Source organism: Marmota flaviventris, chromosome 14, assembly GCF_047511675.1.
Source record: "Marmota flaviventris isolate mMarFla1 chromosome 14, mMarFla1.hap1, whole genome shotgun sequence".
NCBI lineage: Eukaryota > Metazoa > Chordata > Mammalia > Rodentia > Sciuridae > Marmota > Marmota flaviventris.
This window is the reverse complement of record NC_092511.1, coordinates 44,042,346-44,069,566: the sequence shown is the minus strand read 5'-3', so window position 1 is coordinate 44,069,566 and position 27,221 is coordinate 44,042,346. Positions and strand designations below refer to the sequence as shown.

General features: G+C 38.4%; 1 protein-coding gene and 1 long non-coding RNA gene across 4 annotated transcripts in view; both read right to left on the bottom strand.

Moving 5' to 3' along the window:
- Positions 1-7,632: 7,632 nt before the first annotated feature.
- LOC139701706 (uncharacterized) lies at positions 7,633-12,193 on the bottom strand. Of its 3 annotated transcripts, XR_011704236.1 has the most exons (4): positions 12,055-12,193; positions 10,158-10,345; positions 8,931-9,074; positions 7,633-7,896 (listed from the first exon to the last, which is right to left on the bottom strand). It is a non-coding gene; the product is annotated as an uncharacterized lncRNA (long non-coding RNA). The 3 variants fall into 3 exon arrangements; XR_011704237.1 differs by lacking the exon at positions 8,931-9,074 and having other exon boundaries at positions 7,633-7,886; positions 12,055-12,192; XR_011704235.1 differs by lacking the exon at positions 8,931-9,074 and having other exon boundaries at positions 12,055-12,189.
- Positions 12,194-23,661: 11,468 nt separating this feature from the next.
- Cimip6 (ciliary microtubule inner protein 6) overlaps positions 23,662-27,221 on the bottom strand; it is a 34,183-nt gene continuing 30,623 nt past the window's right edge. Inside the window, 3 exon segments of the mRNA XM_027934306.2 lie at positions 23,662-23,776; positions 23,778-23,891; positions 25,187-25,302. Of these exon segments, the coding sequence (XP_027790107.2) occupies positions 23,690-23,776; positions 23,778-23,891; positions 25,187-25,302 (317 nt within the window). The 3' untranslated portion in view covers positions 23,662-23,689.

Below are 27,221 nucleotides of genomic sequence, written 5' to 3'. Positions count from 1 at the left end.
AGAGTTTGTGTGAAATCCTGCATGGAATGTTTTGTAGGCGGGCAAGGTGGCACACGCCTCTGATCCCAGCAACTTAAATCACTACAGTCTGGAAGTGATGAATATCACCTCTGTCTACATTCTACTGCTGTAAAGCAGCGGCACAGTCCAATGAAATGATTGCCCAGCTTGGAGTCTTTTAATTAGTTTTAATGTTTTATAATTATTTCTTCATTGTTTAGATTACTTTCCTGGACGTGTTCTATAATGGTGACATTATTAATGATTTTTATAAGTAAATGTCTTACTGTACAAGCACAGTTTTACTCTTCTCAATTTCTAGTGAATATTAATTCTTACAGCCCTCTGGACATTGATAATAATATTGCAATATAAAAATTGTGTTGAGCCAGGAGTGATGACCCACGCCTATAATCCCAGCAGCTCGAAAGGCTGAGGCAGAAGGATGACAGATTCGAAGTCAGCCTTAGAAACTTGGTGAGGCTCTAAACAAGTTAGCAAGACCCTGTCTGAAAATAAAAAACAAAAAGTGGGCAGGGGATATGTCTCAGTGGTTAAACACCTTTGGGTTCAATTCCTGGTACCAACAAACAAACCAAAAACCAAACCAACAATAATACCTAAATTTAATTGAATACCTAAATGGTATTTAGAGGAATAGCTAAAAGAGAAAGAAAATTATGCTTGTTGTGTTTTCAGTCAGCTCTTTCACTGCTGTGACCAAAAGACCTGAAAAGAACAATTTTAGAGAAGGAAAAGTTTCTTTGGTGTTTACCATTTCAGAGGACTTAGTCTACAGTAGCTGACTCTGTTTCTCTGGGCCAGAGGTGAGGCAGAACATCATGGCGAAAGGGTGTGGAAGAGGAAAAATGCTAAGGACGTGGCCACTAGGAAGCAGGGAGAGTTCTCGCTCACCAGGGACAAAATATAAACCCCAAAAGCACATCCCCAGTGACCCACCTCCTCTAGCCATAACCTACCTGCCCACAGTTACTTCCCAGTTAATCCTTATCAGGGTATTAATGCACTGATGGATTAAGGCTCTCGTAACCCAATCATTTCATTTCTGAAATTCCTGGCATTGTCTCACACATGAGCTTTTGGGAGATACTTCATATTTAAATCATAACAGTAGTCTTTCACAGGTTTCAATTTTTTTTTTTTTAGTTGTCAATGGACCCTTATTTTATTTTATTTATATGTGGTCTGAGAATTGAATCCTGTGCCTCACACATGCTAGCAAGCTCTCTACCACTGACCACAGCCACAGTCACAGTTCCAATTTTAACAGTAGAAAATTTGTGCTTTGCGATCAGACTAGTAAATTCCATTCAGCCATGTTTTGGAGTACGGTTTTTACCCTCTCTTGGCCTCAGCTTCCTCCACTTATAAAAATAACCACTAAAACTTACTGTGATTATGTCTTAGGAAGTAGATGAGATACCTGAAAACCACAGTTCTTGATATAGAGCCTGTGCTACATAAATGGCAGCTGCTTCTCTGTCCTTCTCTTCCTGCATTCTACAGCCTAGGACCAGCCATGACCAGCCCTGGCTTCTTTCCTTAGAGTTTAATCTGGAGGGAGCACCCACTGAAAATCACAGGAAAATATCTAATGGTCCACAAATCAGGTGGAATTCTGAGATAGGGAGATCACAGAAAAGTCATTTGAAGACTCAGAGGGCAGATGGTTTGTAAGCTGGGGGAAGCGGAAGGCAGGATAGATTATCTAAAGTCACCAATTTCAGGGTTGGAGAGGTCTTTGAAGAACAGCATGGCATGTAATTGAAAGCATGGGGTTGGACATTAGACCAAGCAGGTTCTAACTCTCTCATAGCTCTTCACTGTGTACCACTGGGCAATTCACTTAGTCTTCTCAGTCTCTGTTTTCTCATCTGGAAAATAGGAACAATAGTGTCTCCTTTAGTGGCAGTTTATTTGCAAAAATCTGTAAAATACTTAGAGCCTCAGTAAGTGAGGTCCATGGAGCCCCTGCGGGGTGAGTGAGGAAACAGGCCCAGAGAGTATTAACAGCTTGCTCCAAATCATTTAGGCAGCTAGTTAGGTATTGGATTAGAACCTTGCATTAGAACCAGTGTGAACCAAGTCAGAGAGCTTGCAAATGTCACATGGGCCTAGGACAGAGGTAGCAAAGGAGGGTTTGGGTAGAGAGAGAAGGGGTAACACCAGCCCTTGAAAGCAGAGAAGGAGCTCAATGGATGCAAAGAGGAAGGGAATATGATCCTCACTTCTTGGGCAGGGAGGTATTTCATGCAAACACATTCTGAAATTCCATTGCAAAGAGATGAATGATAGAATTAATACAACATACTTTGACTCAAGACCAGGAATACAGTCATTCAGCCACAGAACCCAGCGGAGACAGACCTACTGAAAGGCACCCAGAGGCTTTGCATCATTCTCAATCTGTAGTCAAGGAAACAGGAGGCTAAAAAAGACATTGCCACAGAAACACTGATTTGAAAATATCTACCAGAGAAAGAGGAGAACCAGTTATGTATTTTGTGCCCACGTTCCCATGGTAGCACGTGTATGTACAGAATGCCTAGTGAGGAACAGGTGTAATTGTATGTATATATGCATGCACACATGTGTGCATACATGTAGTGTGTGTGGTGTGTGTGCATGTGGGTGCATGGGTGTGTATGTGTTGGTGATGGGTGTGGAGGATACACAGCCCGAGCTCAACCTGAGACAGTTGGGAGAGAAGGAATAAGCACACAGTCTATCCATGAATGGACAAGGAATTCCCAAGAGCTTTTGAATTTTTTAACTGTTGTGCCAAATGAGCAGTGGCATAGCATCTCAGAGTTCACTTGGGGTCAATAGAGAAAATTATCAGCTAAAACCTAGGTCCTTGAATGCATGCAAATGGGTAGACACTGGGTGGGAGTAGGGTGGGCGGTGTGATGTCATGGGAAGAATGGAGGCTGTGGGGTCAGATGCACTTGCTTTGGAATCCAGGCTTTGTAATAATAATTCATTGTGGAGCCCTTGGCAATTTGTTACACAAACACTCCAGTGTCTGAGACTCATCACTGAAAGAGAATAATAAAAGCTACCTTTAATGGTTTTGTGAAAATCATAGGAGGTGTTATAAACACATGTACCTAGCATATAGGAGACACTCAGCACTATTATTTTCCTCCTCACTCTTCTCTTTTAAATAAGAGAGTTTTAAACCTTAGAATAAATAAGAATCACCTGGAAGCTGCAGTCTTGCTTCACCCCCAGGAATCTGCCCTAAAAGTCTACAAAGGGGGACTCAGGAATCTGTCATCTAACTAGGGTCACAGGGATCTATTGAGATGACCCAGCAACTGTATGTGAAGAAACATTGTCCTAAAAACATGAGAAACTAGAGAAAAAACAGAAGTCAAAGAATAAAATCTACAATAAGTAACAGACATCCTTTATGGATACTCTATTTTCCCATGTGGCTGAGGAGGTATGGCAGCCAGGTCACTTCCAGAGATGTCAGTCATGGTGGCCCAAGTCAATAAACCACACTGATGGCAAAAGCCTTGTTTGTAAGTTGAATCGGGGTAGTTTCAAGACCAGGTGATGGAGCAGAGGGCCCCAGAAGTTGTGTGGCCCATCTCCATAGTTGTTTGCTCATTTGTTGCTTCACTGCTTTCTTTATCTATTCATGAGTTGAGTGCCTGCTACGTGAGGCTTACAGGACATGCTCACGGCCCTCAAAAATCAGAAGATGCTAAAATATGACACCTTAAATCTCAACCAAGGACAACAGATCAGAATGTGATGGAAGTACAAACTTAGTACTAGACATAAGTTCTACAACTATGGGGACCTAGAGATACGGGTCCAAAAAGGCTTATTGGAGCCTTTGGGAATTAGGCTGGCACTTGAAAAGGGAGTTTGAGTTTTGAATATATAGAGCCAAGGGCAGGACATTCCAGTTTTTTCCTTTCATTGAATGCTTCTTTTTATAGTCATTTTGTGGATTGTTGTATATCCTTTAGCTATTATTGTTGCTGTTCAGACTGGTGCCTCTGTACTTTGCTAATTATAACATGCTCTGTTTCCTAGGAAAGAGGAGCATTCCTGTACTTCTTTATCAGACAATCCTTTGGTTAATTTCACCTGCATATTTCCCCAAATCTATTTTAGAACAAAATTTTGATATTCTAGAAAAAACTCCATTAACGTGTATAAAGCATATGGCTTGATCAATTAATTAGGGAAGAAATTAAAATAGCTTGCAATAGTTTTTCTGTTTAAAAATGCTGTTTCAAACTCTTTTGGAACTTGCTTAGGTGCAGGCCCAGCACCCTGCCCTTTTGTAGGCTGCAAAGCTGTGTGGCGCTGGGATAACCCCCCAGAATGACCAGCACTGGTTATCTGCCCTTGGTAACCCTGAGCAGTGTTGTCACCACTAAGCCAGGAGAGTTCTGCCTCACAATGGCAACTCTAATTGAGCGGGTTAAGCTACAGACTTTGCCAGGCACCAGAATGATAATGTTTCCTTCAGCCCAATTCTCAAATCAAGTAAAAAGGAAGGGAGAGCCAGGTCCAGCCTCCTAGGTCCCAATGCTGCTGGCTTTGTTGGTTTCTCCAAATAGTTCCTATTGATTAACTGGGGATCTATGGGACACCTGTTAAAGAGAAAAGGTACTAACAGGTATTGAGCACTGGTAATGTACATCTGCCAATCCTTAAACCTGATACTAGCTCCGTGTTTAAGTACATTCTCTACCTGCTTTATCTTTTTTTTCTTTTTTATAACAATCCCATAAGTAATAACTATTATTAAATTACTAAGTAAAGGGCCAAGTTAATTGTTAAACTATACTTGCACAGTGACACGGAACAGTCACTAGTCTATTTAACACCAACATTTATGACTTTTTTGGTATAGCACACATTGTCCAGCTGCTTAATATCCAAACTCTTTAATGGTTTTGTGAAAATCATAGGAGGTGTCATAAGCACTTGTACCTAACATATAGGAAACACTCAGCCCTATTATTTCCTTCCTCACCCTTCTCTTCTAAATAAGAGAGTTTTAAACCTTACAGTATATAAGTTCAAAGAGGTATGAGTGCAGATATCTGCTGTTACCATGCAAACTACATAGGTACTGCCAAAACATAGGGAAATCTGGGTTTCCATTAAGGAAATAATAAATGTAGTTTTCCCAGGAAAACTAATATCCGTAGCATCTTGCAGTGTAGCCATCTCAGGGGTGTGCTGCAGCCAGGCTGTTTGTCATGTAAAAGCCAGTTGTTAAACTTTCGGGAATATTCTGAGTCAGTTGTTAAACCTAGCTATTAGTAGAAATTAAATTACATAACTTATGATTAAGCAGTGTTAAAAAACAAAGGTCATAATTATTCATAATCTGTCACTGCCTAACCATTATTACTACACTTTATTATTACCTCTGCTCTTGAGGTAGAAATACTATAAAATGGTACTATACACTGTGTGCATCTCTTCAAAGCAGATATTCAGAGATGTTCTGTTGATTTTGTTGAAATCAGCCATGAGAATTGTAGCTACACTATTGGCAAATACTATGAACCCAGGGTGTTCCTCCAGGGAACCAGTTGTGAAAACACCAGCATACTATAGGCAGTCTGCAGATGAGTGTTTCCTTCATAAGGAAATAAACAGTCCTAATGAATATCTTTAGTAAGCTCAAAAATGCCGTCCCATCACTAGGGTCTTGGCCGAGACAGCAGAAATCAGGAAGACAGAAAGGGTCAAACTGTGACTGAGCACTAAAGACTCCTTACAACACAGGGATTCTGGGCCATTCGCCCAATTCTGGCATGCATGAGCTTCCCCAGGATCCTGGAAGCCATTGCCCCAAAGGAAACCCAGGCTGAATTTATTGTGCTTCTAGTGCCCAACCAATGAAAGCCCTGGTCTGTGGCTTTTTCCAGAACACTTCTGCTTTCTGGGTCTCAGTGCAAACGGCCAAGCAGTGGCAGCCCTGGCTGGGGAGGTGTATGATCATGACATTCACAGAAGGTGGTGGGGCTGGTACCTCATTGGCTTTCTTTCACTCTCTGTTACTCCTGTTTCTGGGCACTGCCAGCCCATTGCCCCAGTGAGTGCATAATGCTGTACCTTGGCCAACCATCCCCACAGAGTCAGATTTATCCGTGGGAGTAGGTGTCTGGAAACAAGTAAGACCGAGACATTGGGAAGAGGATCAAAAATGAAACTCATGGCAAGAGAAGAGACTATAAAGTGAAGTTGAGATTTTAAGATAAACATGAACTTTTAGGATCCTGAAAACTTGGTGGGTGGATATTCATGACAGAAATATAGTTAAAATTTCTTTGGATGTTATTTTTTCTTTACCTCTTTTAAAAAATTTTAAATCGATGCTGGGTGTGATGTTGCATGTCTATATTTCCAGCAACTCAGGAGGCTGAGGAAGGAGGATTGAAAGTTCAAAGTCAGTCTCAGCAACTTAGTGAGGTCCTAGGTAACTTAGCAAGAACCTGTCTTGAAATAAAAAGGACTAGGGATGTGGCTAAGTCCCCCTGAGTTCAATACTAAGTTCTAAAATAATAATAATAATAATAAAATTTTAAATCAATTCATGTCACTGAAAAGTATTGAAGAGGAGAAGATCTGGCCCATGTTTTATTGCATAGTAGAAAATTACATTGTGCAGATGTGCCATAATGTATTTAAAGAGTTCTCTATTGATGAACAGTGAAGTATTTTGTTGTGGTTGTTGTTTTGTGTGTATGTGTGTGTGTGTGTATGTGTGGTGCTGGGAATCCAACCCAGGGCCTTGTGCATGTGAGGAAGTACTCTGCCAGCTGAGCTATATCCCCAGCCCCAAAGTTTCTTTTCAATTATTTCCAATTAAAATACTATAAAAAATGAATATCCTTATAAATATATTTAGTCTAATTGTACAGTTATTTCTGTAGGAAAGATAGTAAGTGGTAAAGTTGTACAGTAAATGGTATGTGCACTTACAATTTCAATAACTTTTCAAATTGCCCTTCTAAAATATTTTACTTGTGTATACTCCTACAACATTAAAATATCTACTTTCCCCCTCATTTTTATCAACATGGTGAATGCACAATCTTTTTAATTTTGGCCCATCTCATAGCTGAAAACTTGTATCTTGTTCTTACTTTGCAATTATTTGACAGTATTTAATCTGTATTTTTCCTGTGCATAGCCTGTTTGCTAACTATCTGCTAATTTGATTGACTTTCTCTTACTGATTTCACTTTTATTGTTTTTTTAAAAAAACTTTTAATTAATTCTTTTTAGTTATACATGACAGTAGAATTATTTTGATATACATATATGGTTGTATGAGTTAACGTAAAACTTTTTAGATCTTTATATATGAGGAATATTCATACTTTGTTATGTGTTATATTTTCTCACTCTTCCATTTATCTTTTGTCCTTATTTTATTTACATTTTATACCACATCAACATTTTACATTTTTTCATAGATAAACCTGTTGATCTATTTTCTTCGCAGTTTCTGGGTTTGGGTCTTGTTTTGGATATTTTCAAATACTGGTAAGATGAATATAAAGCCTCAAGGAAAAAAATAAGCTTTAAAATTTTGATGAATGTCATAAAAAGAAAGCAGCATTTATTTAATAATTCATTAGATATTCTCTTATGTGTGGAAGCAAAACAAGAAGCATTTCTCCAACAAGATGAATAAATATTTTTTGCAGGTCAGGGAAGAAAACTGTAGAAAGCTGTGCTGAGCCTTCTGCACACACTGGAGCAGGCAGGGGATGCAGCGAGGGAGCCGGCAGGAAGACCGGAAACGTGTCTTGACATATATATATATTTCATTACTGGCTCTACAGGCAACGTTTAGCATTGGTTTATTCTGTCTTTATTTTGCTAAGGAGAAAATTTAAGAGAGAGAGAGAGAGAGAGAGAGAGAGAGAGAGAGAGAGAAGAGAATTACAAGTTTATCAAATGTTTGGAGTGACCATTACATTCAAGCTCAGGTTTATCCCACCCAGGTTTTTCTTTCTATCATGAATTTTAAATTATGCATATAATATTCCTCTAAAGAGACCAAGCAATTAGTTGGTAATGAAATTCATTAAGTGGAAACAAAACTATCCAGATGTTTTGGACAGAATTCATTAATCCTGAGAAACTAAGGATGCTTTTATTGGCTCATAGCATCATTTTACCTTCACTTGAGATATTAAAATTCTTATGCTCTTTTCCCCCATAGTTTTTCTTGTTACTTTAAAATATTATCAATGACTAAAGGAACTGTGGATATCTTAATAATTAAAAAAAAATTTAAAAATCAGATCACTCAAATTTAATGACTCAAAATACCTTGTTTGCAAAAGGACTCCCAGTACTTTTGGCTACATAGTTGCTTGAAATAACTCATAAAGGAATAGGAGAGAGAAAAAAAAGTCTTCCATGTTCAGCATTTTAGGATTCCATCTGTATGAATTACAGGGTTGAACAAGAAGAAATACTCAGCTAACTGGAAAATCAGTTACTATGGAGAGTATGGTATATGAGAGAGAAAGGAGAATTGCAGGAAAGCCTGTTGCACAGTGAGATCCAGGTCAGGGTCACTGGAAAGGAGGCAAGAAACAACGGTGCTGATCTCAGGTATTTATATGCCATTGCCTGAGCAATGGGTAATAGACAAGCAAATTTGCTATTCTAACACCCAGAAATAAATATGATCTCATGGATATGTTCCGGAGACTTGATACAGAGACTCAATGACAAGATAGAGGAATGGAAGAATAGACTTTGTCTAAGAAACATAACCTATAGGAAGATAGATATGTGAAGAATTCATCAATTGAAGATGGTGCTATGCTGGACAGTCAATGGATACAGACAGGAAAAGAGAGGTCAAGAGCAGCACAGAGCTGAGTAAGACGCTAGCTCACCTTACTTACTGAGGGGCTTCTCTGGTCTCAAGTTTCTCTTGGCCCCAAACCATTTGTGTATGTCACTGAAGTCATGCCTAAGAGTTCTGTCTTCATTGAAGGAGGAACCACCAAGAATTTCTGAGAGATAGGACTTGTTGGGGACTGAATTTTAAAGAAGACAATTTTTATTAGTGTGGCAATCACCCTCTGAATGAGGTCAATAAAACCTGGGACCCTAGAGGCATTTATAGGCCACATGGCAAACCCTGGACTAACAGAGTATAGAGACAAACAAGCACCTCAGAAATTACAGGCAAATTAGGAGACAGAAAGATGTATGTGAAGGAACATTATTTCTGCCTAGGGTTGTTGGAAGGGAGCTGCACAGAAGGTGGTATCCCAGTTAGGCCCTGGAAGCAGAATAAAAAGCTAGAGACTTGGGAGAGGCATGAGGGCATGGGCAGCCCAGGCAAAAGGAAGCCTGGCACATTCTGGGAAGAGTGGGTAGCTCTGATGTGAGCACAGGGAAATGGGCTGGGATCATGGCTGGCTGCAGAGAGGCAACCCAATTGTGAAAGCTGGGTAAATCCTAGCAGCAATGAAGAACCATTACAGAACTTTAAACAAGGCTCAGACTGAGCAGACTGAGGTATCTCTGGAAAGACCAATTGCAGCAGTAGTGCAGAGAATGGACAGCATATGAGAGGGTAAAGGTAGAGAGATCACTCAGGAGTCCATTGCCTGTGGGCCATGGGAGCTGTGAGGTCCTGAACAGGGTAAGGCTGGGCAGTGGATATGGAAAGGAAGAAGCAGTCAGAATAGAACTCAGTGGATACTGATTGGTCAGAGTCTGAAAGTTTGATTCATTGGGTGACCTAAGACGCTATTAACTGAAAGGCAGAACTAGAGGAGCAGGGACATGGGAGGCAGAGATGACTCTGACTTGGGACATCTTAAGTATACCAGATACCTATTGTAGTACAATAAATGACCCCAAACACAGTGGCAAAAACAACCATTTTATTATGCAGTGAGGATGGCATGCCTCTGCTCCCCACTCAAGGCCTTAACTGGAAAGACTGGGGGTGACCCAGAAAGTGGGGAACTGGAGCAGCTGTAGCTGCAGGAGCCACTTCCAAGATGACTTGGTCACTCACGTTCCTGACCCCTTGGTGGGCAAGACCAGCAGGCTGAACTCAGCCAGCACTGCCACTTGGCAGGCCACGGGGCGGTCAGACTTCTTACCTGGGCAGGAAGACCATCAAACCATCAAACAATGGCCTTGGAGGACCTGGCCTTCGAAGACTCCTGTCATCACTTCTGCCTTACTCTGTTGGTCTAAGCAGTCACAGGTCTTGCCGCTTCGAGAAGAGGAGGACACAGATTCCATCTCTCAATATAAGAGCCCAAAAGTCTGAGGCCATGTGTTAAAACTGCCATCAGAAGGATGAGATTAAACACAAGAGGACAGATGGGAGACTTTAATAGGGTTCCATGGATCTCAGAAACCAAATGAATATTAAGCTAAGGAGGAAGGAAGTCTCCAAGATGAATATTGACATTGCAATTTCCCACATTAAATATTGGTGGTAGTGATTGGGAAGGTGGGCTGGGGTTGAACACCAGCGCCACATAGTGTATTTGCAGTTTGATCATAGACAAGTTTCTTAATCTCTCTGTGCTCCACTTATCTGTTATTCCATTTTACTGGGTATAATAATTGTATAATAATAATAATTGTAAGCTACTTGTAAGAGTTGGTGAGGATTCTAGTAAAGACATGTAAAAGAAGCTAGGCGTGGTGGCACATGACAGCTTCTTTTGCATACCTTAACTAGAATCCTAATCCCAGCTATTTGGGAGGTTGAGGCAGCAGGATAGTACATTTGAAGCTAACCTGGGCCACTTAGTGAACCCTGTCACATAATAATAAAAAAAGACATAAATTTCCTAGTACAGCACCAGGCACACATTCACACTCCAAGTCTTAGCTATTACTGTTTACAAAACACATGCACATGCATTATCTCATTTATTCCTCACTAGGACCATCTGATGTAACTTTTCACATTATCGTCATTTAACAGATAAAGAGCAATGACCCTGAGAGGTCAGGTAACATTTTGAAAAGTCACACAGCTGGGAAGTGACAGAGCTGTGACTCTCAAATCTGCTTTCCTGCTTCCAGAGACTCAGTTCTTCCCACGGCTGCACAGCTGCTCCCCAAACAGGAGCATGCTCGGGACCACTCCTGGGCCCACCCACACTGTGGAATTAGCTTCCTGGCAAAGCCACTGTGTTTCTAGCACTGATGCGGTCCTCCTGGGAGATGCAGCGGCACCTGCCTCTGCCTTCGCCCACCACCGGCATGTCTGAAATTTACTAGAAGCAAGATGCCGACAACTGTGACAGCAGGTGTGACGCCCGTGGGCATCTAGCCTCCCTGCCTGAGATCTTCAGACTGCTGCCTTTGCTCTGGAATGGGAGTGGGGTGGGAAGCAAGCAAGGCCAAGAAGAACTCAGGACTGGACACATAATACACAGACATTCCTTTGGGACCAGCACCAGTTCAGATGCCAGGTCCAGAGGTGCCTGCCCAAGACAGCTGTGGGAGAATGCTGAATAAGGATGGGCCTGCCTTTCCCATGACCCTTAGGGCCCCTCTCATTTCCTGGACGCCCCTATTCGGCTGAGCCATAGCTCCTCCCTATCTCACCCTGCTGCATTTTTTTTCTATCTGGGGGGCTCAAAAATCAAACAAGGAAATACTCAAAACAGTGACACATTTCCTTTGACTCCTTTAACAGTTTAAAACATGGACACATCTGTGAGAATATTAATCTTCAGACCCTGCAATAGTCCGGAAAGGAATAACAATGTCCGCTGCTTTCTGTTAAAGGTCACCCTCTAGGCTCTGAGGAATTTTTCCTGAATTACAAAAGAGGGACAGATCAAATGCCTGTCATAACACACTCAGAAAACAAGGAGCAACCAGAAGTTCCCATTCATCTAAGGAATCTTTGAAAATCCTGCCTTGGGTGGGGCGACATTTGCTAACAATAAAAAACAGTTCACTTGGCAGTCAGCCCTGGGTACAGCCAAAGCTAACCAGCCCAACTGTCCCTCCAGGACTGTGTCTCACCTCTCAAGACTTCCAGGAAGTTCCTGAGAACGTCAGGAAGTATGTCCCAGCTTTGGAGTGTCACAGCACATACCTTCCATCCCTGTTTCCCCTGCACCCACGTCACAAGGGAATTTTCCTCTGAAGTCCAGTGGGGCTGTTTCACCTTTCCCCACAGTTAAGCTGACCAGAGTCAGACTAGGCCAAAGTCATCAGGCAGAACTACTCGCATATTTATGTGATTCCTACTGGTTCCTTGGCTTCCTGCCTAGTGCAGATTCTGAGTGATGGGGTACTGTATGGCAAAACCAAACACATCCTATCACCCACGCAGCCACAGGGCTATTTCCAGGTGCACTCGTCTTCTTTGCATGGGTTTGTTAAAAAGCACTAAAAGAACAGTTGTCATACAACTTCAAAGTCATTTGCTAAATCCTTTTTATAATCAACATTTTGCAATTTCCAGAATATTCTTGTAGAGGTGGCAGGAAATTTCATTGTCTCTTTTTTCTCTGAAAATATGATTGTGACTTAAAAAAAAAATTGGTGACCCTGAAATATAATCTAGGACTAAGTGGTATAGAATTACTACATGTTTTTGTTTTGGGTGAAATCGCTGGCAATAGTGTTGGAAGCAAGCTGAAGAAACCTTCTGCCTGGCATTGTGTAGTGAGGACACCCTTTATACTTTCACTGAATTCTTTTAATAACTCCAGCAGCTTTGGTGTGACTGGTGTGAGGAGACATGTGAGCATGACATACAAACTACCCCGTGGCCTGGGAAGACAAATGTCACAAGTGTTAGGAAACAAACGCACTCAGTCGTCGTCTTTTCCTCCCTTTGTAACAGTGTTTCTCTGTAACCAAAGAATTGTCCTAGTTATTTAAACAATCATTTTCATTTGTTTATTAAATAATCTTCCTAGGATCATGACTTCAAAAATGAGATAAGGAAACCCTACATCTGTCAATTTACTAATTTTAAAGCACGTTCAAATCAACTGTTGTGTCTTTTCTTGGTCCATAATACCATCTGCGACTTGGGCAGAGCTGCTGTAATTGTTGTTGCTTCATGAACTGGAAAACTGATGTTTATAAAGACAACATGACCTGCTCCAAGCCCTGCCTTGGTGTTACAGATTCGCCAGCATTTGGTTGTGTTTGGTCCAAGCTGTCTTCCCAGTGATTCTTGGGATTTTTAAAATTTCCCGAGAGGGGATGACTGTTAGATGATGGGAGTCAAAACGTCTCCAAGTCCATAATCGTTTTATGTCAGACACACATTCACACCACACACACTCCACATAAATTGCTGAAATGTTTTGCCTATGCATGTTTTTGTTTTTTTTTGGTTTTTTTTTTTTTGCGGGGGAGAGCGGTAAACTGAGAGTATAAAGTATAAGTGCTTATTATAAGAGGAATATTGCTCTGTGACGTGATGCGATGGTTGAAGTTTCTTGTGGCGAGGTGTGCTTTGTGTACACAATGTACACACACTTGATTGTGTACAATTCAAACTTGAGGCCCCCATGATCACTTTTACATTTGATTTTTTTTTTTTTACAGTACTGGGAATAGAACCCAGGGCTTTGTGCATGCTTGGCAAATACTCTACCACTAAGCTACATCCCCAGCCTCGAATTTGATAATTTGCTAGGATTCCAGAATCACCAAATCTCTTACAGTCACTATTACAGTTTATTATAGTAAAAGGATAAGATTAAAACAGCAAAGAAGGAGGACATGGGCTGGGCCCACAAGAGTTTCAAGCAGGAACTTCCGGTTGTCTCTCCCAGTAGAATCATGGACAGCTCTAACTTCTCTCAGAAAGAATATATGACAATATGCATGGAGTGTTGCCAATCAGGGACCTGAGCCTTGACATCCAGAGTTTTAACTGTTACCTTTGTTATATAGACATGGCTGATTACCTATGTGATGATTTTAGTCCCCAGCCCCTCCTGAAGCCATGCTAACACCACGTGGCCCAAGATCCCCACCATAAACATCATATGTGTAGAATAGACTTTCTGGCATGGCCCAAGGCCCCTGGTAAATAAGACCCTCTTACCAGGCAGGGAATTCCAAGATTTTAGAATTTACTTCACAGGAGCGAAGGGCAAAGACCAGCCTCTTTTACTGCACAAACATGTACTGGAGTTACAGAAGCCTAATAAAACAAAATGGAGGAAACTAGGCAGGCAGGCAGATATCTAATAGGGATTTTCCTATTGTCCTTCCGGCTCAGTGATACTTCAGAATTACTAGACACGAAACCGCATACTGGACATCATGGGCTATATAAGGGACTTTCAAGGGAATTTCAACTGTAAAGTTTGACTTTTAAAAATTATTTTCTCACTAACCCCTGTTCCCACCACAGCTAAATATATAAGCTGCTCTGCTACTACTACCAAAAAGAAAAAAAAAAAGTAGGTAAACAACTCCCCCCCCCCAAATAAATTATTTTAATAGAAGAACTAAATCTGGAAATTCAGTTTCTGTTATTGCTACATTTAATATTCTAGCCATGAAAACTGTGTTAGGTTGTAAGTTTCTTTTGCTTATGATTGTGAAACACAGAGCTAGGAATGTTGGGGACTATTTTTGGAGTGTCTCCTTCTAGTGTAAAGTTGACTCAACAATGAGGAAATTATGTGACCTGTAAGATTACTTAACAGTAAAACACAGCCTGCCCTCTGTGTCCATGGGTCTGCATCCATGAAGTCAATCAACCATGGATCAAAAATGTTTGGAAAAAAATTGCATCTATAAGGAAGAGACTTTATTTTCTTCTCATTATTCCCTAAATAATTCAGTATAATGGCTATTTACATAACACTTACCTTGTATTAGATATTATAAACAACCTAGAGATAATTTGCATATGTTATAGGCAAATACTCTGCCGTTTTATATTAGGGACTTGAGCATCTGTAGATTTTGTTATCTGTGGGAGTTCTAGAACCAACCCCTGGTGGAAACTAGGAATGACAATTTTAGGCTTTTAAATCTACAGAATTTTAAAAAAAATAGAAGACAGAGTAATTGGAGGAAATTTTTATAATAAAGAAATTAATACAAATAAAAAGCAACATGTTTTCTCTGTCACAAAATCTATCCTTGACGTTGGTGGGTACATACCAGCACTGGGGGCTCTGTCTTCATGTTGAAATATTGCAGATCATCTTATATAATTCATCAACCAAAAGCATTCCATCTGTGAATCTTAATAAGTTGGCAATGAATTTCTGTGGTGGAAATCGGTTATTTTTTCTCCTCTCTTACATCTTGATTTATGGCATGCCCTTTGCGGGGGGGTGGGGTGGGCCATGCCCCAGCACAGCAATTCTAATGGTTTCATGTAGCCTGTCATGAACACAATTACCCAACAAAATATCCTATTACCAATAAGCATAGATTTTTGGTATGACACATTAGCAATAGATCTTGCAAATCTGCTTTTTTAAAAAAAACCCTTTTGCACAGTAGATAGGATCAATAATTTCCAGACTTTAGGATTTCACAGACTAGATAAATTAGCATAGTTTTTGAAGGAACTGACATAGAGTTGTCAAATATTTTCTTTCGCCAAATAAAGACAATGTGAGGGGAAAAAAATCTCCTAGAACATTATCTAAAACATTTCACAAAAGAACAATTTTTCAGTTAACACTCAGGTTAATCAATTACTGATTTATTTGCCTTGTTTTTCTGTTTATATTCTACTTTTTCTGTCTAGATTTGACATCAATCTTTTAAATGACATCTTTTAATAGTTATTTCAATGAAGATCTGTGGGTAGCTAACTCTGTTAGTCATGGAGATAGAGTAACGGAGTGAATAACCATGGACTCTGGAGCCAAATGCCTGGGCCTGAGTCCCAATTTGGCCACACGAGAGTTGTGTGACCTTGAACAAATATTTAAATACTTAACCTCCCTGTATCTTGGTTTTATTATCTCTAAGATGGTAATATTGTAGTATCTACATCAGAGGGTTGTCATGGGGATTATGAGTTAAAATATATAAAGTATGTAAAATAGTGCCTTGTATAATTGTATGATATATAAATGCTTAATATTATAATTAATCTGTGCATGTTTGAAAATGTTCATATTTTGCTTCCATTCTTGAATTATAGTTTAGTTTGTCAGGAAATTCAGTGTTGGCCATCATTATCTTCATTACTTTTGATATCACTCCATTCTCGCATCTATTTTTGTGAATAAAGAGTCTGCTATCGTGATTGTCTTTCCTTTATAAATAAGAATCTCTTTTATTTCTGATTTGTCTTAAAGGCGTTTCTCTTTACATTTGATGCTCAGTGGTTTTACTCTGTGTGTCTATGTGAGGATCTAATTTTATTTTTTTAGTTCAATATTCAGATTACTCCTGAAAGACATGAAGACTAGAAAAATTTTTTTTCTTTGATCCTAGAAAATTCTCAGTCATTGTATAATTTAGGACTAGTTTCGACTGTAAGTGTCTTTTAAAAATGCTAAATTAGAGTGGTTTGTATAAGATAGAAGGTTTTTTTTTTTTACACAAATTATGTCATCCAGTGGTGTGTGATGATGATGTCAGGGGCTCAAGGAAACTTCTATTTATTTTCAGGAAGCTAGTTAAAACCTTAAATCATCACATCTGCATTTCAGCTACCAGGAAGGAAAAACTAAAGAGAGGGGTCCACCTCCTTCCTTTTAATGATGTTTCTGGATGTTGCCCCAGGACCATAATATGGTAAACCCAGCTGCAAGAGAAGCTAGGAAATGTTGTCTTTATTCTGGTTAGACAAATTTCCAGCTAAAGATAGGTAATTCTATTAATAAGGAAGAAGAGGAGACTGGCTATTGGGGAATAAGTAGTAGATCTGTCACAGCTATTTATTTTCAAATTTCTATTTCTCAAGTTCCCCTATTATGTCCTTCTGGAACTTTAGTACCATTCTATTCTTTCTTCTCCTTCTTTTTAAATTGCTTTTATTTTTTAAATACATGACAGCGGAATGCATCACAATTCTTATTACACACATAGAACACAATTTTTCATATCTCTGTATATGAAGTATGTTCACACCAATTCATGTCTTCATACATGTACTTTGGATAATTATGAGCATCACATTCCACCATCATTGCTAACCCCCTTCCTCCTCCATTCCCCTTCCACCCCTCTTCTCCTTCTTTCTCTCTTTTTGGTGGTAGTACTGGAGATAGAATCCAGAGCTTTGTGCATGCTAGAAAAGTACCTGTGGCCATCATGAGCTATGTGCATCTTCTTTTTAATATTTTATCTGCTATATTCTGTGAGATTTCTTCATTCCTATCTCCAACTTACTGAACTCTTAATTTGTGGTTAGTCTACAGAACTGTTTTTTTTTTAAATGGTATATTTTTATCTTTATGTACTCCCCTATGTCTATTTCTTTATGTTGTTCTGGTTTCTCTGTATAGTTTTTATTCTTTTTAAATTTTTTTTAGTTGTTGATGGACCTTTATTGAATCAATTTATTTATATGTGGTGCTGAATATCGAACCCAGTGCCTCACACATACTAGGCAAGTGCTCCTCCACTGAGCTACACCCCAGACCTGTTTTTATTCTTTTATGTCATGTTATTAGGTATACTTATTTTGCAGTCTGTTTGTGTTCTTTTCTGTAATTCCTGAGGTCTGAATTTTGCTAACTCCCTTCCCTGGATAGTTTTTTCCTTGACTCTTATGTTTTTGTCCTGTTTTTGTTTTAATCCTATCATCTTGGTGTCTCATGCATTCAGGATTATACAGTGTCACTATGGGACAGCTTCATATTTGCTTGAGTTCCTTGCTGTGTTAGTCAGCTTTCTGTTACTATGACAAAATACCAGAAAAAAAAAATAAATCCACTTAAAGGAAGGGAAGATTTATGTTGTTTCACAGTTTCAGGGATTTTATTCACGGTCATTTGGCTCTGTTCTTTGGGCCTCTGGCCATCATGGCAGGGAGTACAAGGTGGCAGAGTCTGCTCACCTTATGGCAGCCAGGCAGCAAAAAAAGGAGAAGAAAGGATCAGGATCCTAATATTCCTCTCAAGGGTGTACCCCAATGGCCTAACTTTCTTTTACTAGGCCCTACCTCCTAAGGGTCCCACCTCCTCCTAATAGCACCACAGGCTGGTGACCAAGCCCTTAAGACATGTACCTCTGGGGGACACTTCAGAACCAAAGCATAGTACCTGTACTACTCATGAAAGCACTTTTGGACCCCACCCATGCACACAGCTCAGTTTGGTAGACAGGTTGCTGGGTGGTAATCAGTCAGCCTCATCCACTGATTCCCAAGGTCATGGGAGGAGATAGTCCAGGATCCTCTTCATGGCAGCAAAGCTCCTCTAGGATCCAAGCTCTATGATCGGTTCCAACTCCACAGCACATGCAGCCTCCACCCATTCCAGTTCAGGCATGAAGGTCACAGCCCCTAAATTAATCTTCTGATTCTAATTCTTCAGTTCCCTGTTCAGCTTGCTTTTAAAAAAATGTTTTGTTTTTGTTTTTTTAGTTATAGATGGACACAATACATTTATTTTGTTTATTTTTATGTGGTACTGGAAATCGAAGCCAGTGCCTCATACATACCAGTAGAGCTCTCTACCCATAACTCCAGCCCCTACCTTGCCTTTTTTTTTTTTTTTTTTTTGGTACCAGGGATTGAACTCAGGGGCACTTGACCAATGAGTCACACCCCCAGCCCTATTTTGTATTTTATTTACAGACAGGGTCTCACTGAGTTGCTTAGCCCTTCGCCCTTGCTGAGGCTGGCTCAAGATCCTTCTATCTCAGCCTCCAGAGCCGCTGGGATTATAGGTGTGTCACTGTGCCAGGTGCCTAGACTCACTTTTTGATCAGTGTTTTTTTTGTTTGTTTGTTTTTCACTTCTGACCTGAGGGATTTGTTTTAGTATTTAGCTGTATACATTTTAATGTTTTTGTTATATTTTATACAGTATTTATTTATCTGTTAGGAATGATGGGTTTTCCCCACATTCATTTAGTCCATCATAGTGATAATAAGTCCAACAGAACATTTTAAATCCCCTAAAGCAGTACAATTAGTCTCTCAATAAAAATATTGAAAATATTTGTTTTGGTACTTCTTGCATTGACCTTGTATTTTCATTTGTAATGGGCTAGCATTTTCCTGTGGGTTGACATCTGTGAGTTAATGAACTAGACTGGGCATTGAGAAACTCTGGTTCTGGTCGTAGCTCTGTTAACTATACAGTTGGAGAAATCATTTATGTTCTCTGAGCTTATTATTAGCTGTAAAATTGGAATGCTATTATTTCCCCTGCTTTATAGGATTTATTTTAAGGATCAAATGAGTTAATAAATTTGAACATAACACTTAAACCATATTGCACAAATTTTTGTTATTAACCATATTACACAAATTTTTGTTATTATTAATAGCACTGTCTGTTAGGGTTGAAAAGCATTAATACATTCACTAAGGTGTTTTAAAATACTAAATTATATGGACTTGGTTTGTTTTTTGGTTTTTTGATAATTCGGAAGAAATCCTATATCCTTGTAAAAGCTATCATTCTATGAAAATACTTGATGAGGGAATTACACGGAGACATTCAAATTCTTGTGAAATTAAGAGCATTATTTGTATTGACAGGCAGTTATGACTTTAATATAGACTATGGAATTCATTTTGGACAGAAACACCCTTCACAGTTAAAAAAAACAAAACAGAGAATTGAACATGGCAGTAATCACTGCATTTTGTTATTATGCATTTTCTCAAACTATGGATATTGAAAATTCAATTACTATTTTGTGAGGAGCCAGAAGCATTTTTTAATATAGAAAAGATGTTCTTTGCTGCACCAATTTGCAGTCCCACCAACAGTGTATGAGTGTACCTTTTTTCCCACATTCTCGCCAACACTTGTCTTCAAAATGTCCGCCATTCTGACTGGAGTGAGTTGAAATCTTAGAGTAGTTTTGATTTGCATTTCTCTAATTGCCAGCGATGCTGAACATTTTTTCATGTAAAGTGGCATTTATACACAATGGAATATTACTCAGCAATAAAAGAGAATAAAATCATGGCATTTGCAGGTAAATAGATGGAGTTGGAGGAGATAATGTTAAGTGAAGTTAGCCAATCCCCAAAAATAAATGCTGAATGTTTTCTCTGATTTAAGGAGGCTGATTCATAGTGTGGTAGGGAGGGGGAGCATGGGTAGAATAGAAGAACTCTAGATAGGGCAGAGGGGTGAGAGGGGAATGAGGGGGCATGGGGTTAGAAATTATGGTGGAATGTGATGGTCATCATTATCCAAACTACATGTATGAAGACACGAATTGGTGTGAATATATTTTGTATACAACCAGAGATATGAAAAAACGTGCTCTATATGTGTAATATGAATTGTAATGCTTTCCACTGTCATATATAAATTTTAAAAAATTAACAAAAAAAGAGCAAAAAAAAAAAAAAAAGAAAAAAGAAAAAAGAAAAGATATTCTTCATGGGTGCAGTGGTACACACCTGTAACCCCAGCAGCTTGGGAGGCTGAGGCAAGAGGATTGTGAGTTCACAGCCAGCCTCATCAACTTAGCAAGGCCCTAAGCAACTTAGTGAGGCCCTGTATTAAAATAAGAAAACATATTTTTAAAAGGAATAGGGATGTGGCTCAGAGGTTAAGTGCTCCTGGGTTCAATCCCTGGCACAATTAATAAAAAAAAAAAAAGTATTAGGGATGGGATTGTGGCTCAGTGGTAGAGCACTTGCCTAGGATGCATGAGGCACTGGGTTCGATCCCCTGCACCACATAAAAGTAAACAAAATAAAGGGATTGTGTCCATCTACAACTAAAAAAAATATTTAAAAAGATATTAGAAAAGATGTCCTCATATTTGAAAAGTTTGAGAACCAACCAAGGCTATGATAGTAGCTCACTGACAGGGCTGTTTGACTCCATGTCCTCCTCCTATCGCTAATGCATTCTCTAGGACAGAAAGACTCTGTCAGTCCTCAATGATAAGTATTAGTCAACCTGGAGGTCCACTGCAGAGACTGTGATATTTACTAATGGTTAAACTTAATTAAGTTTGCATATAATTTACTTAATAGAGAATTAGAGATTGACTCATGATGGCTGACTGAACATACACATTCGCTGCTTGGTGCCCCCTAAATCTCATAAAAATGCCTGTAGATAAATACAGATAATAAAATCCATTTTAATAAAATTAGAAAACCAGGAAACTTATGACCAAAAAGAGTAGATTTTAAGTAAATTCTGAAATATATTACAAGAGAACAAATGTTGGGACAATCAAACTGAAGAAAACAAAAGCCCAACATATGGGCAGAGACGCCTACTGGGAGGGGAGGTCTGACAGCTGAAGCTAAGAGTCAGTGGATAAGGAGAGGTGGAGAGTGTTGGGGTAGCAGGGTGGGTAGGGAGGATGGATCTTCTATTCCAAAGTGCTTTGATTCTCTTATCTCCGGTTCTGAAGTTTGAATCATTCTGTGCACTGAAGACTCTTGCTCTGTTTGCTTTTCTTCTTTGTATGATTTGTTATTTTTGATTGTGACCTTATTTTTAGTGGAGATTTTTTTTTTCCTGAGAATCACAGAAATATCTCTCTAGGGGAATTTGTATTTGCTTTTGTCGGGTACCTCAGAGATAGCACTAGCAGGATTTTTATGTTAATTTTGTGTACTATGAGAAATCCTACATGTAAATTCATATTGCAAACTGGAATGTGGCATAAACAGGGTTTTACTTTCTCACTATCTATAGCTTCAAGTAGAGGTAAACTTTCTTGCTGTCTTGTGGAATGGAGCCTGCCTTGTATTGACAAGTCAGTTGTTCAAGAGTCTCGCTTCACACATGCTTCAACTCTCTCTCTACCTTGGAAACCATAAGGTTCTATCCCTGTTCAAATGTGGATTAAAATTTAAGTCCCGGGCTGGGTTGTGGCTCAGTGGTAGAGCGTTCACCTAGCACGCATGAGACACTGGGTTCAATCCTCGGCACCACATAAAAATAAAATAAAGGTTATTGTGTCCACCTACAACTAAAAAACAAATATTTAAAAAAATTAAATTCCTAGCCCTTAAGACCTTTTCCCAGACTGTTTACCTTCCCTTCCCTTCTTCCCACATCAAAGCTTTCATTATTATTATTGCAGTTATATAGCAGTACATCTGTACCACGAAGGTTGGAAATCTATTAACATAAGAAGGTAGTATGCATGTATTGACAAGGAAAGAGCTTCAGGATATATATTGACACAGAAATGAGCAAATTCACTCTTTTGGAATATGAAAGTTTTACTGTTGTATGAGTTTGGCTATATATTTGTTTGTTATCCAAACCTTTTATTCAGGATTTCAAGGTGTTTGTAATAGAAGGGATTCACCATTAGTCTTAGTTTGCCATGTTGTAAGATCCAGAAGTCCCCAACACACAAATACATCCTGATGGCACTCATTCTTTTGCAGTCTACTAAAGTTTCTTTAGTGGAAAAAGGATAAAGGGATAAAGAAAAAGCTAGTCTTTTTCAGTACTGCAGATAATAGTGAGAAGCATCCAATGGAAATCCAGAAATACTCGTTATAGCAGAGCAATAGTTCACCCACTTCTATTCATATGTAACACAACATATAGTGGATACACTATGGCACATCAAATACACCAAATTAGAATAGCTGGTAGAGTTCATCCTTACCAAACTCAGCCAAAAATTAAAGGCTTAATTAGTGTTAGAAATGATCTATGTAAAATAGAAAACAATTTAGGAAATATTTTTATATCCTAAGTACCCATGTAATCTATAAAGAAGGCAGGGTGTGTTTGTATGTGTATATCTTGTACTGGCAGAAATGTTTTTAGATTGTTCACACTCTTAATTGTGAAACACATAGGAGTTCTAAGTTTAGAAAAAGGAGGAAAACTTAAATTTATAGGAAAATTTAAATTTATAATTTACATTAACCTTAAGTTGAAATTTTAATTTTGTAATAGTAATAATGTGATTACGGGACCACGTTTTGATCAACATACATTACTATCTCATGCTCAACAATTTTAGGAAATTGCTATTTTCTTCATGTTACAGATGAGAAAACCGAAGTCTAGAGAGGTTAAGTAATTTATTCTAGGTTACACAGCTCCTATGAAGTGGAACCAATATCCAACCCCAGTTCGTTTTGATTCTAGAGCTATAACTAATGAATGTCTCATAGGGCCTCTCCTTTAACAATTTTATATTATTTAATAACATTAATTTTGTACAAAACAAAGTTTTTTTGTTTATAAATAATGTGATAGAAATAATGTCTCATAATCTGTCGCTTATGGAGTTCACTCTTAACATCTGGAGGTATTTTATCTTTTTTTTTTCTTTTTCCTATTTATGTAAACTATATGTTCTGAGGCACCAGGGCCTGCATGATAATTGCGAAATTTCTCTACGTTCCAGTGATTATGTTTTTATCTAAAGAAGGCAACTTATCCTGATTTTTTATTGGTGGCTTTAAAGGCTTTGGCCTGGTGAGAAGAGAATGTCCTATAGTTGCGTCTTCTCTCCTCTCAGGGCTTCTGGGGCATGCCTTGGCTGCCTGTCCGACGTCTGTTTCTGATAAGTGAGTTTTAAGTCTCTAACAGCTCTTGGGAATTTTGTTGGCAGAGACCTGGTGAGATCATTCTGCTTCCCGCTGGATTTCCTTTCTCTGTTTTTTTCGGGCTGTTCTGATGAACACCGCCCCGGAGCATTCAGTAATACCTCTGTTCCCTTAGGAACTATTGGCCTACTCCCTGGTTTTATCTCTCTCTGCACAAAAGTTCCAAGTCTCTGGAAAGGAAAACAAAGTTGACATTAACAGGGGAACACAAATCACCGGAAGACGCAGCTGAGTTTGTTGGTTAGGTCAAGTCCTGGTGAGGCAGGCACTTACTTCTCTGCTTCTTCATTGGCTGTCTCCTTCGTCCAAAACTAAAGACATCACCATAATATTTATTGGCTAAACTTGTAAATAAATTACAAAATAGGGTGTGCCAGAAAATGAGCAGGAAGGAAAAAGCAGTAGAAAGTCAAAGAAGAAATATTTCATTATCTCCCATTTCTCAACTTTTCTGTCATTTGGATTGTTTAAGGCTATTCATATCAAATATTATTTCTTGTTGTATAGGTTACTATGGATACAACAGAAACAGTTCATAGATCTAAGAATTTATGATCATGTCCCAAATGTCTATTAGTTCCAACAAAAGGTTTACTTATAATGAAATATAAAAGCAAACATCTGTAGTTGAAAAAAATCCAACTACTCACTATTACATTTCTATCTGGATTTATAACCTGATTTGCATCCCCCTGCCCCACATGCACATTAAGAATATCAAAAATTGTTTATTAACTGCTTTGATATTATCTTAAGCAAATAATTTTAATTATTTAAATAAATTAAATTCCCAAACTATGATTCCAAATTATGACATCATTCCTTGCTTTTTACTATGCATGTGGTTGGGATTCTATCCTACTAACAACTAGGTTAGTTTGTTTAAATAACCTTTTAGAAAGATGATTATGACTTCCAAAGGCTTTATATTCTACCATAAATCTATTCTGCTTTAATGTATTGTCATGAGCTGTCCATGGGTTGCATGTGGGTCACTGCCCATGGAAGCCTAGTGAATGGAAACATCTGGTGTCTGGGAATGACCAGTGGACATTTTCTCTGGTCAATTGCTCAGGGACAGTGTGAATTTCTGTTCCACTCTGCCATGGCTCCCACGGCACCTGAGATGGGTGTGACCTGCCAAGATGTCGATCAACCTGCTGACTGCAAGACATCTCAAGGCAAAACTCCACCCTTGAAACCTTATCCTTGCCTTTAATGCACCCCCTTAAATAAACCACTGGAGCCATCTTTTGTCTCTCTAGCTCCAGAACCCATGTGGACTAGATCAAACTATATCGTAAATATATTTCTGAATATTTGTGTTTTGTTATTCATTAAGTATTAGACTTTTAAGTTTTAGGGTGGCTTACATTCTCCTCGGCAGGAAGAAGAACCCCCCAATGAGATGCTGGCCATCACACCTGTTAATGTATTAAATAACTAATTCTAAATAAAGTCTTACCTTTCCCCGGATGGGCTCATTGGGAGTTTTCCTGGAATCATATTGGTGTATAAAAGACATGTATTCTGTAAACTTGTTTTGAAGTTCTGCTGATGCATCTGGAGAGGCAAGTGGAACTAAGAAAAAGAATAGAGTTTTTTGGGAAGTCAAAATAAAAATTAGATTTGTCTATAGAATTATAATCAGTATTCATAGTATCCAAGCTTTATAAAAATGCCCACAGAATGATATATTCTCTAAGTATTCAAGGTTACTTACCCGTATCTACACAATAAATATAATGGATTCACCATGATTTTTCCATGAAAAGGACCAAAGCAAAACAACCAAATTTGCCCCACATGTGAAATTATTAATTTTTACATCTAATATTAATACTAATACAATCATATTAAAAAAACTATTGGTCTTAAAAATCTGTTAGATATGCTCTTTTACACAGAAAGCAATAAGTTTTAGAGAAAACTTAAGTCTAACTTATTTGTCAAATTATTTTTTACTATTAGAAAGAGTATGAAAAATTTTATGCTGAATCTGTAGTCGGGACCAAGTGGCTAGGGTGACACACAAGGCATTCCATACTCAAGTTCCTCCCAGCTATCTTCACGGAATGCACCGGAAGACCCTGGGGCTGCTGCACTTGTAGCTGAATACACAATCCTTTTTATTTCACCCAATGACGGCGGAGACTCTGAATATTTGCAAGAGCATAAGACACTTTAGAAATCATTTTTAAGTATCTTTAAATCAAGATGATGAGTATATATTCATTTTGTGGGTCTCTACTTCACATATGTTTAACATTTTAAATACTTTAAAAACTCATTTTAGTTTTATTTTTAGCAGGCAAAGTTATTTAAAGAATCAGAGCGATTTCCAGTGGCTGCTGACAATCACAAAAGTTTAATGTAGGAAAAAATTAATCTTTTAAAAAATATGAACTAGTATGAAATATGAGCAGCAGTTTGGGCTGGAGGATAGGAAAGGTCATATTCTGTCAAAAGAGAATAGGCTGTGAGGAAGCGTTTCTAAGAGTTTACACATATTAGCATATCTGTGGAATGATATATAAGAAACTGATATCAAAGACTACTGTAGAAGGAAGACTTGGGTTACTGAAGGACAGAAGTGGAGAGAGGTAGATTCACTTTTCACTGACCTTTGTATTCTTTGAATTCTGTACTATATGCATATATATCTATGAAAAATAAAGTAAAATCTATTTTTAATTACATCTTTACATATGAGAGAATATTATATTAGTAAATTCACATTTATTAACCATTCATGAATTCAATTTTATATTCAAATATAGACATAAGTTAATTTTACTAGCATGAATGATGAGTATTCAAATATTTATACATTAAATGTATAAATACATTACATGATATGAATGGCAATCTTTCCCCAGTTAGCAGGAAACAAAAGTTAACTGATAAACGTTTTCTTGATTTCTAATTGAAATCAGCTGCTCAAAACGAATTTTTTGTTTTGTTTGTTTGTTTGTTTTACTTGTTTTTTTTAACCTAGTCATTACCTTTCTTTTAGAACTTGCTAGCACACAAAGAACAGCAGGTGCTAAAAATTTAATAACCACAACACTGAGAAAATCCTATCCATAATTCATATTGTTTTTCTGCAAATTGAGAAAGGACTACCATTTTTTTGAATGAATAACAAGTTTCAGCTCACAGAACATTAATGTTTTCTGGGGCCTCGTTTGATAACTTCTTGAATAAAATAAGGCAATTCTAAATTTAAGCATTAATCATATAAGGTTAATGGATTAAACCATTTTTGGGTTTAATTGAACCATTTTGGTTTTGATAGAAGATTGATATATTTTCAAATTCTGGCACCACTACATTTCCTACCCATGTGACTTTGGAAAAATCATTTTGTTGAGATTCAATTTCCTCTTCTCTAAAACGGGGATAATGATAATTTGTTTTCAGAATTGTGAGGATTAAGGGCAACATTTATAAAGTCTCTAGGATGTTGGGGTCAAATTATGGGGGGTCTCAGCAAGGGT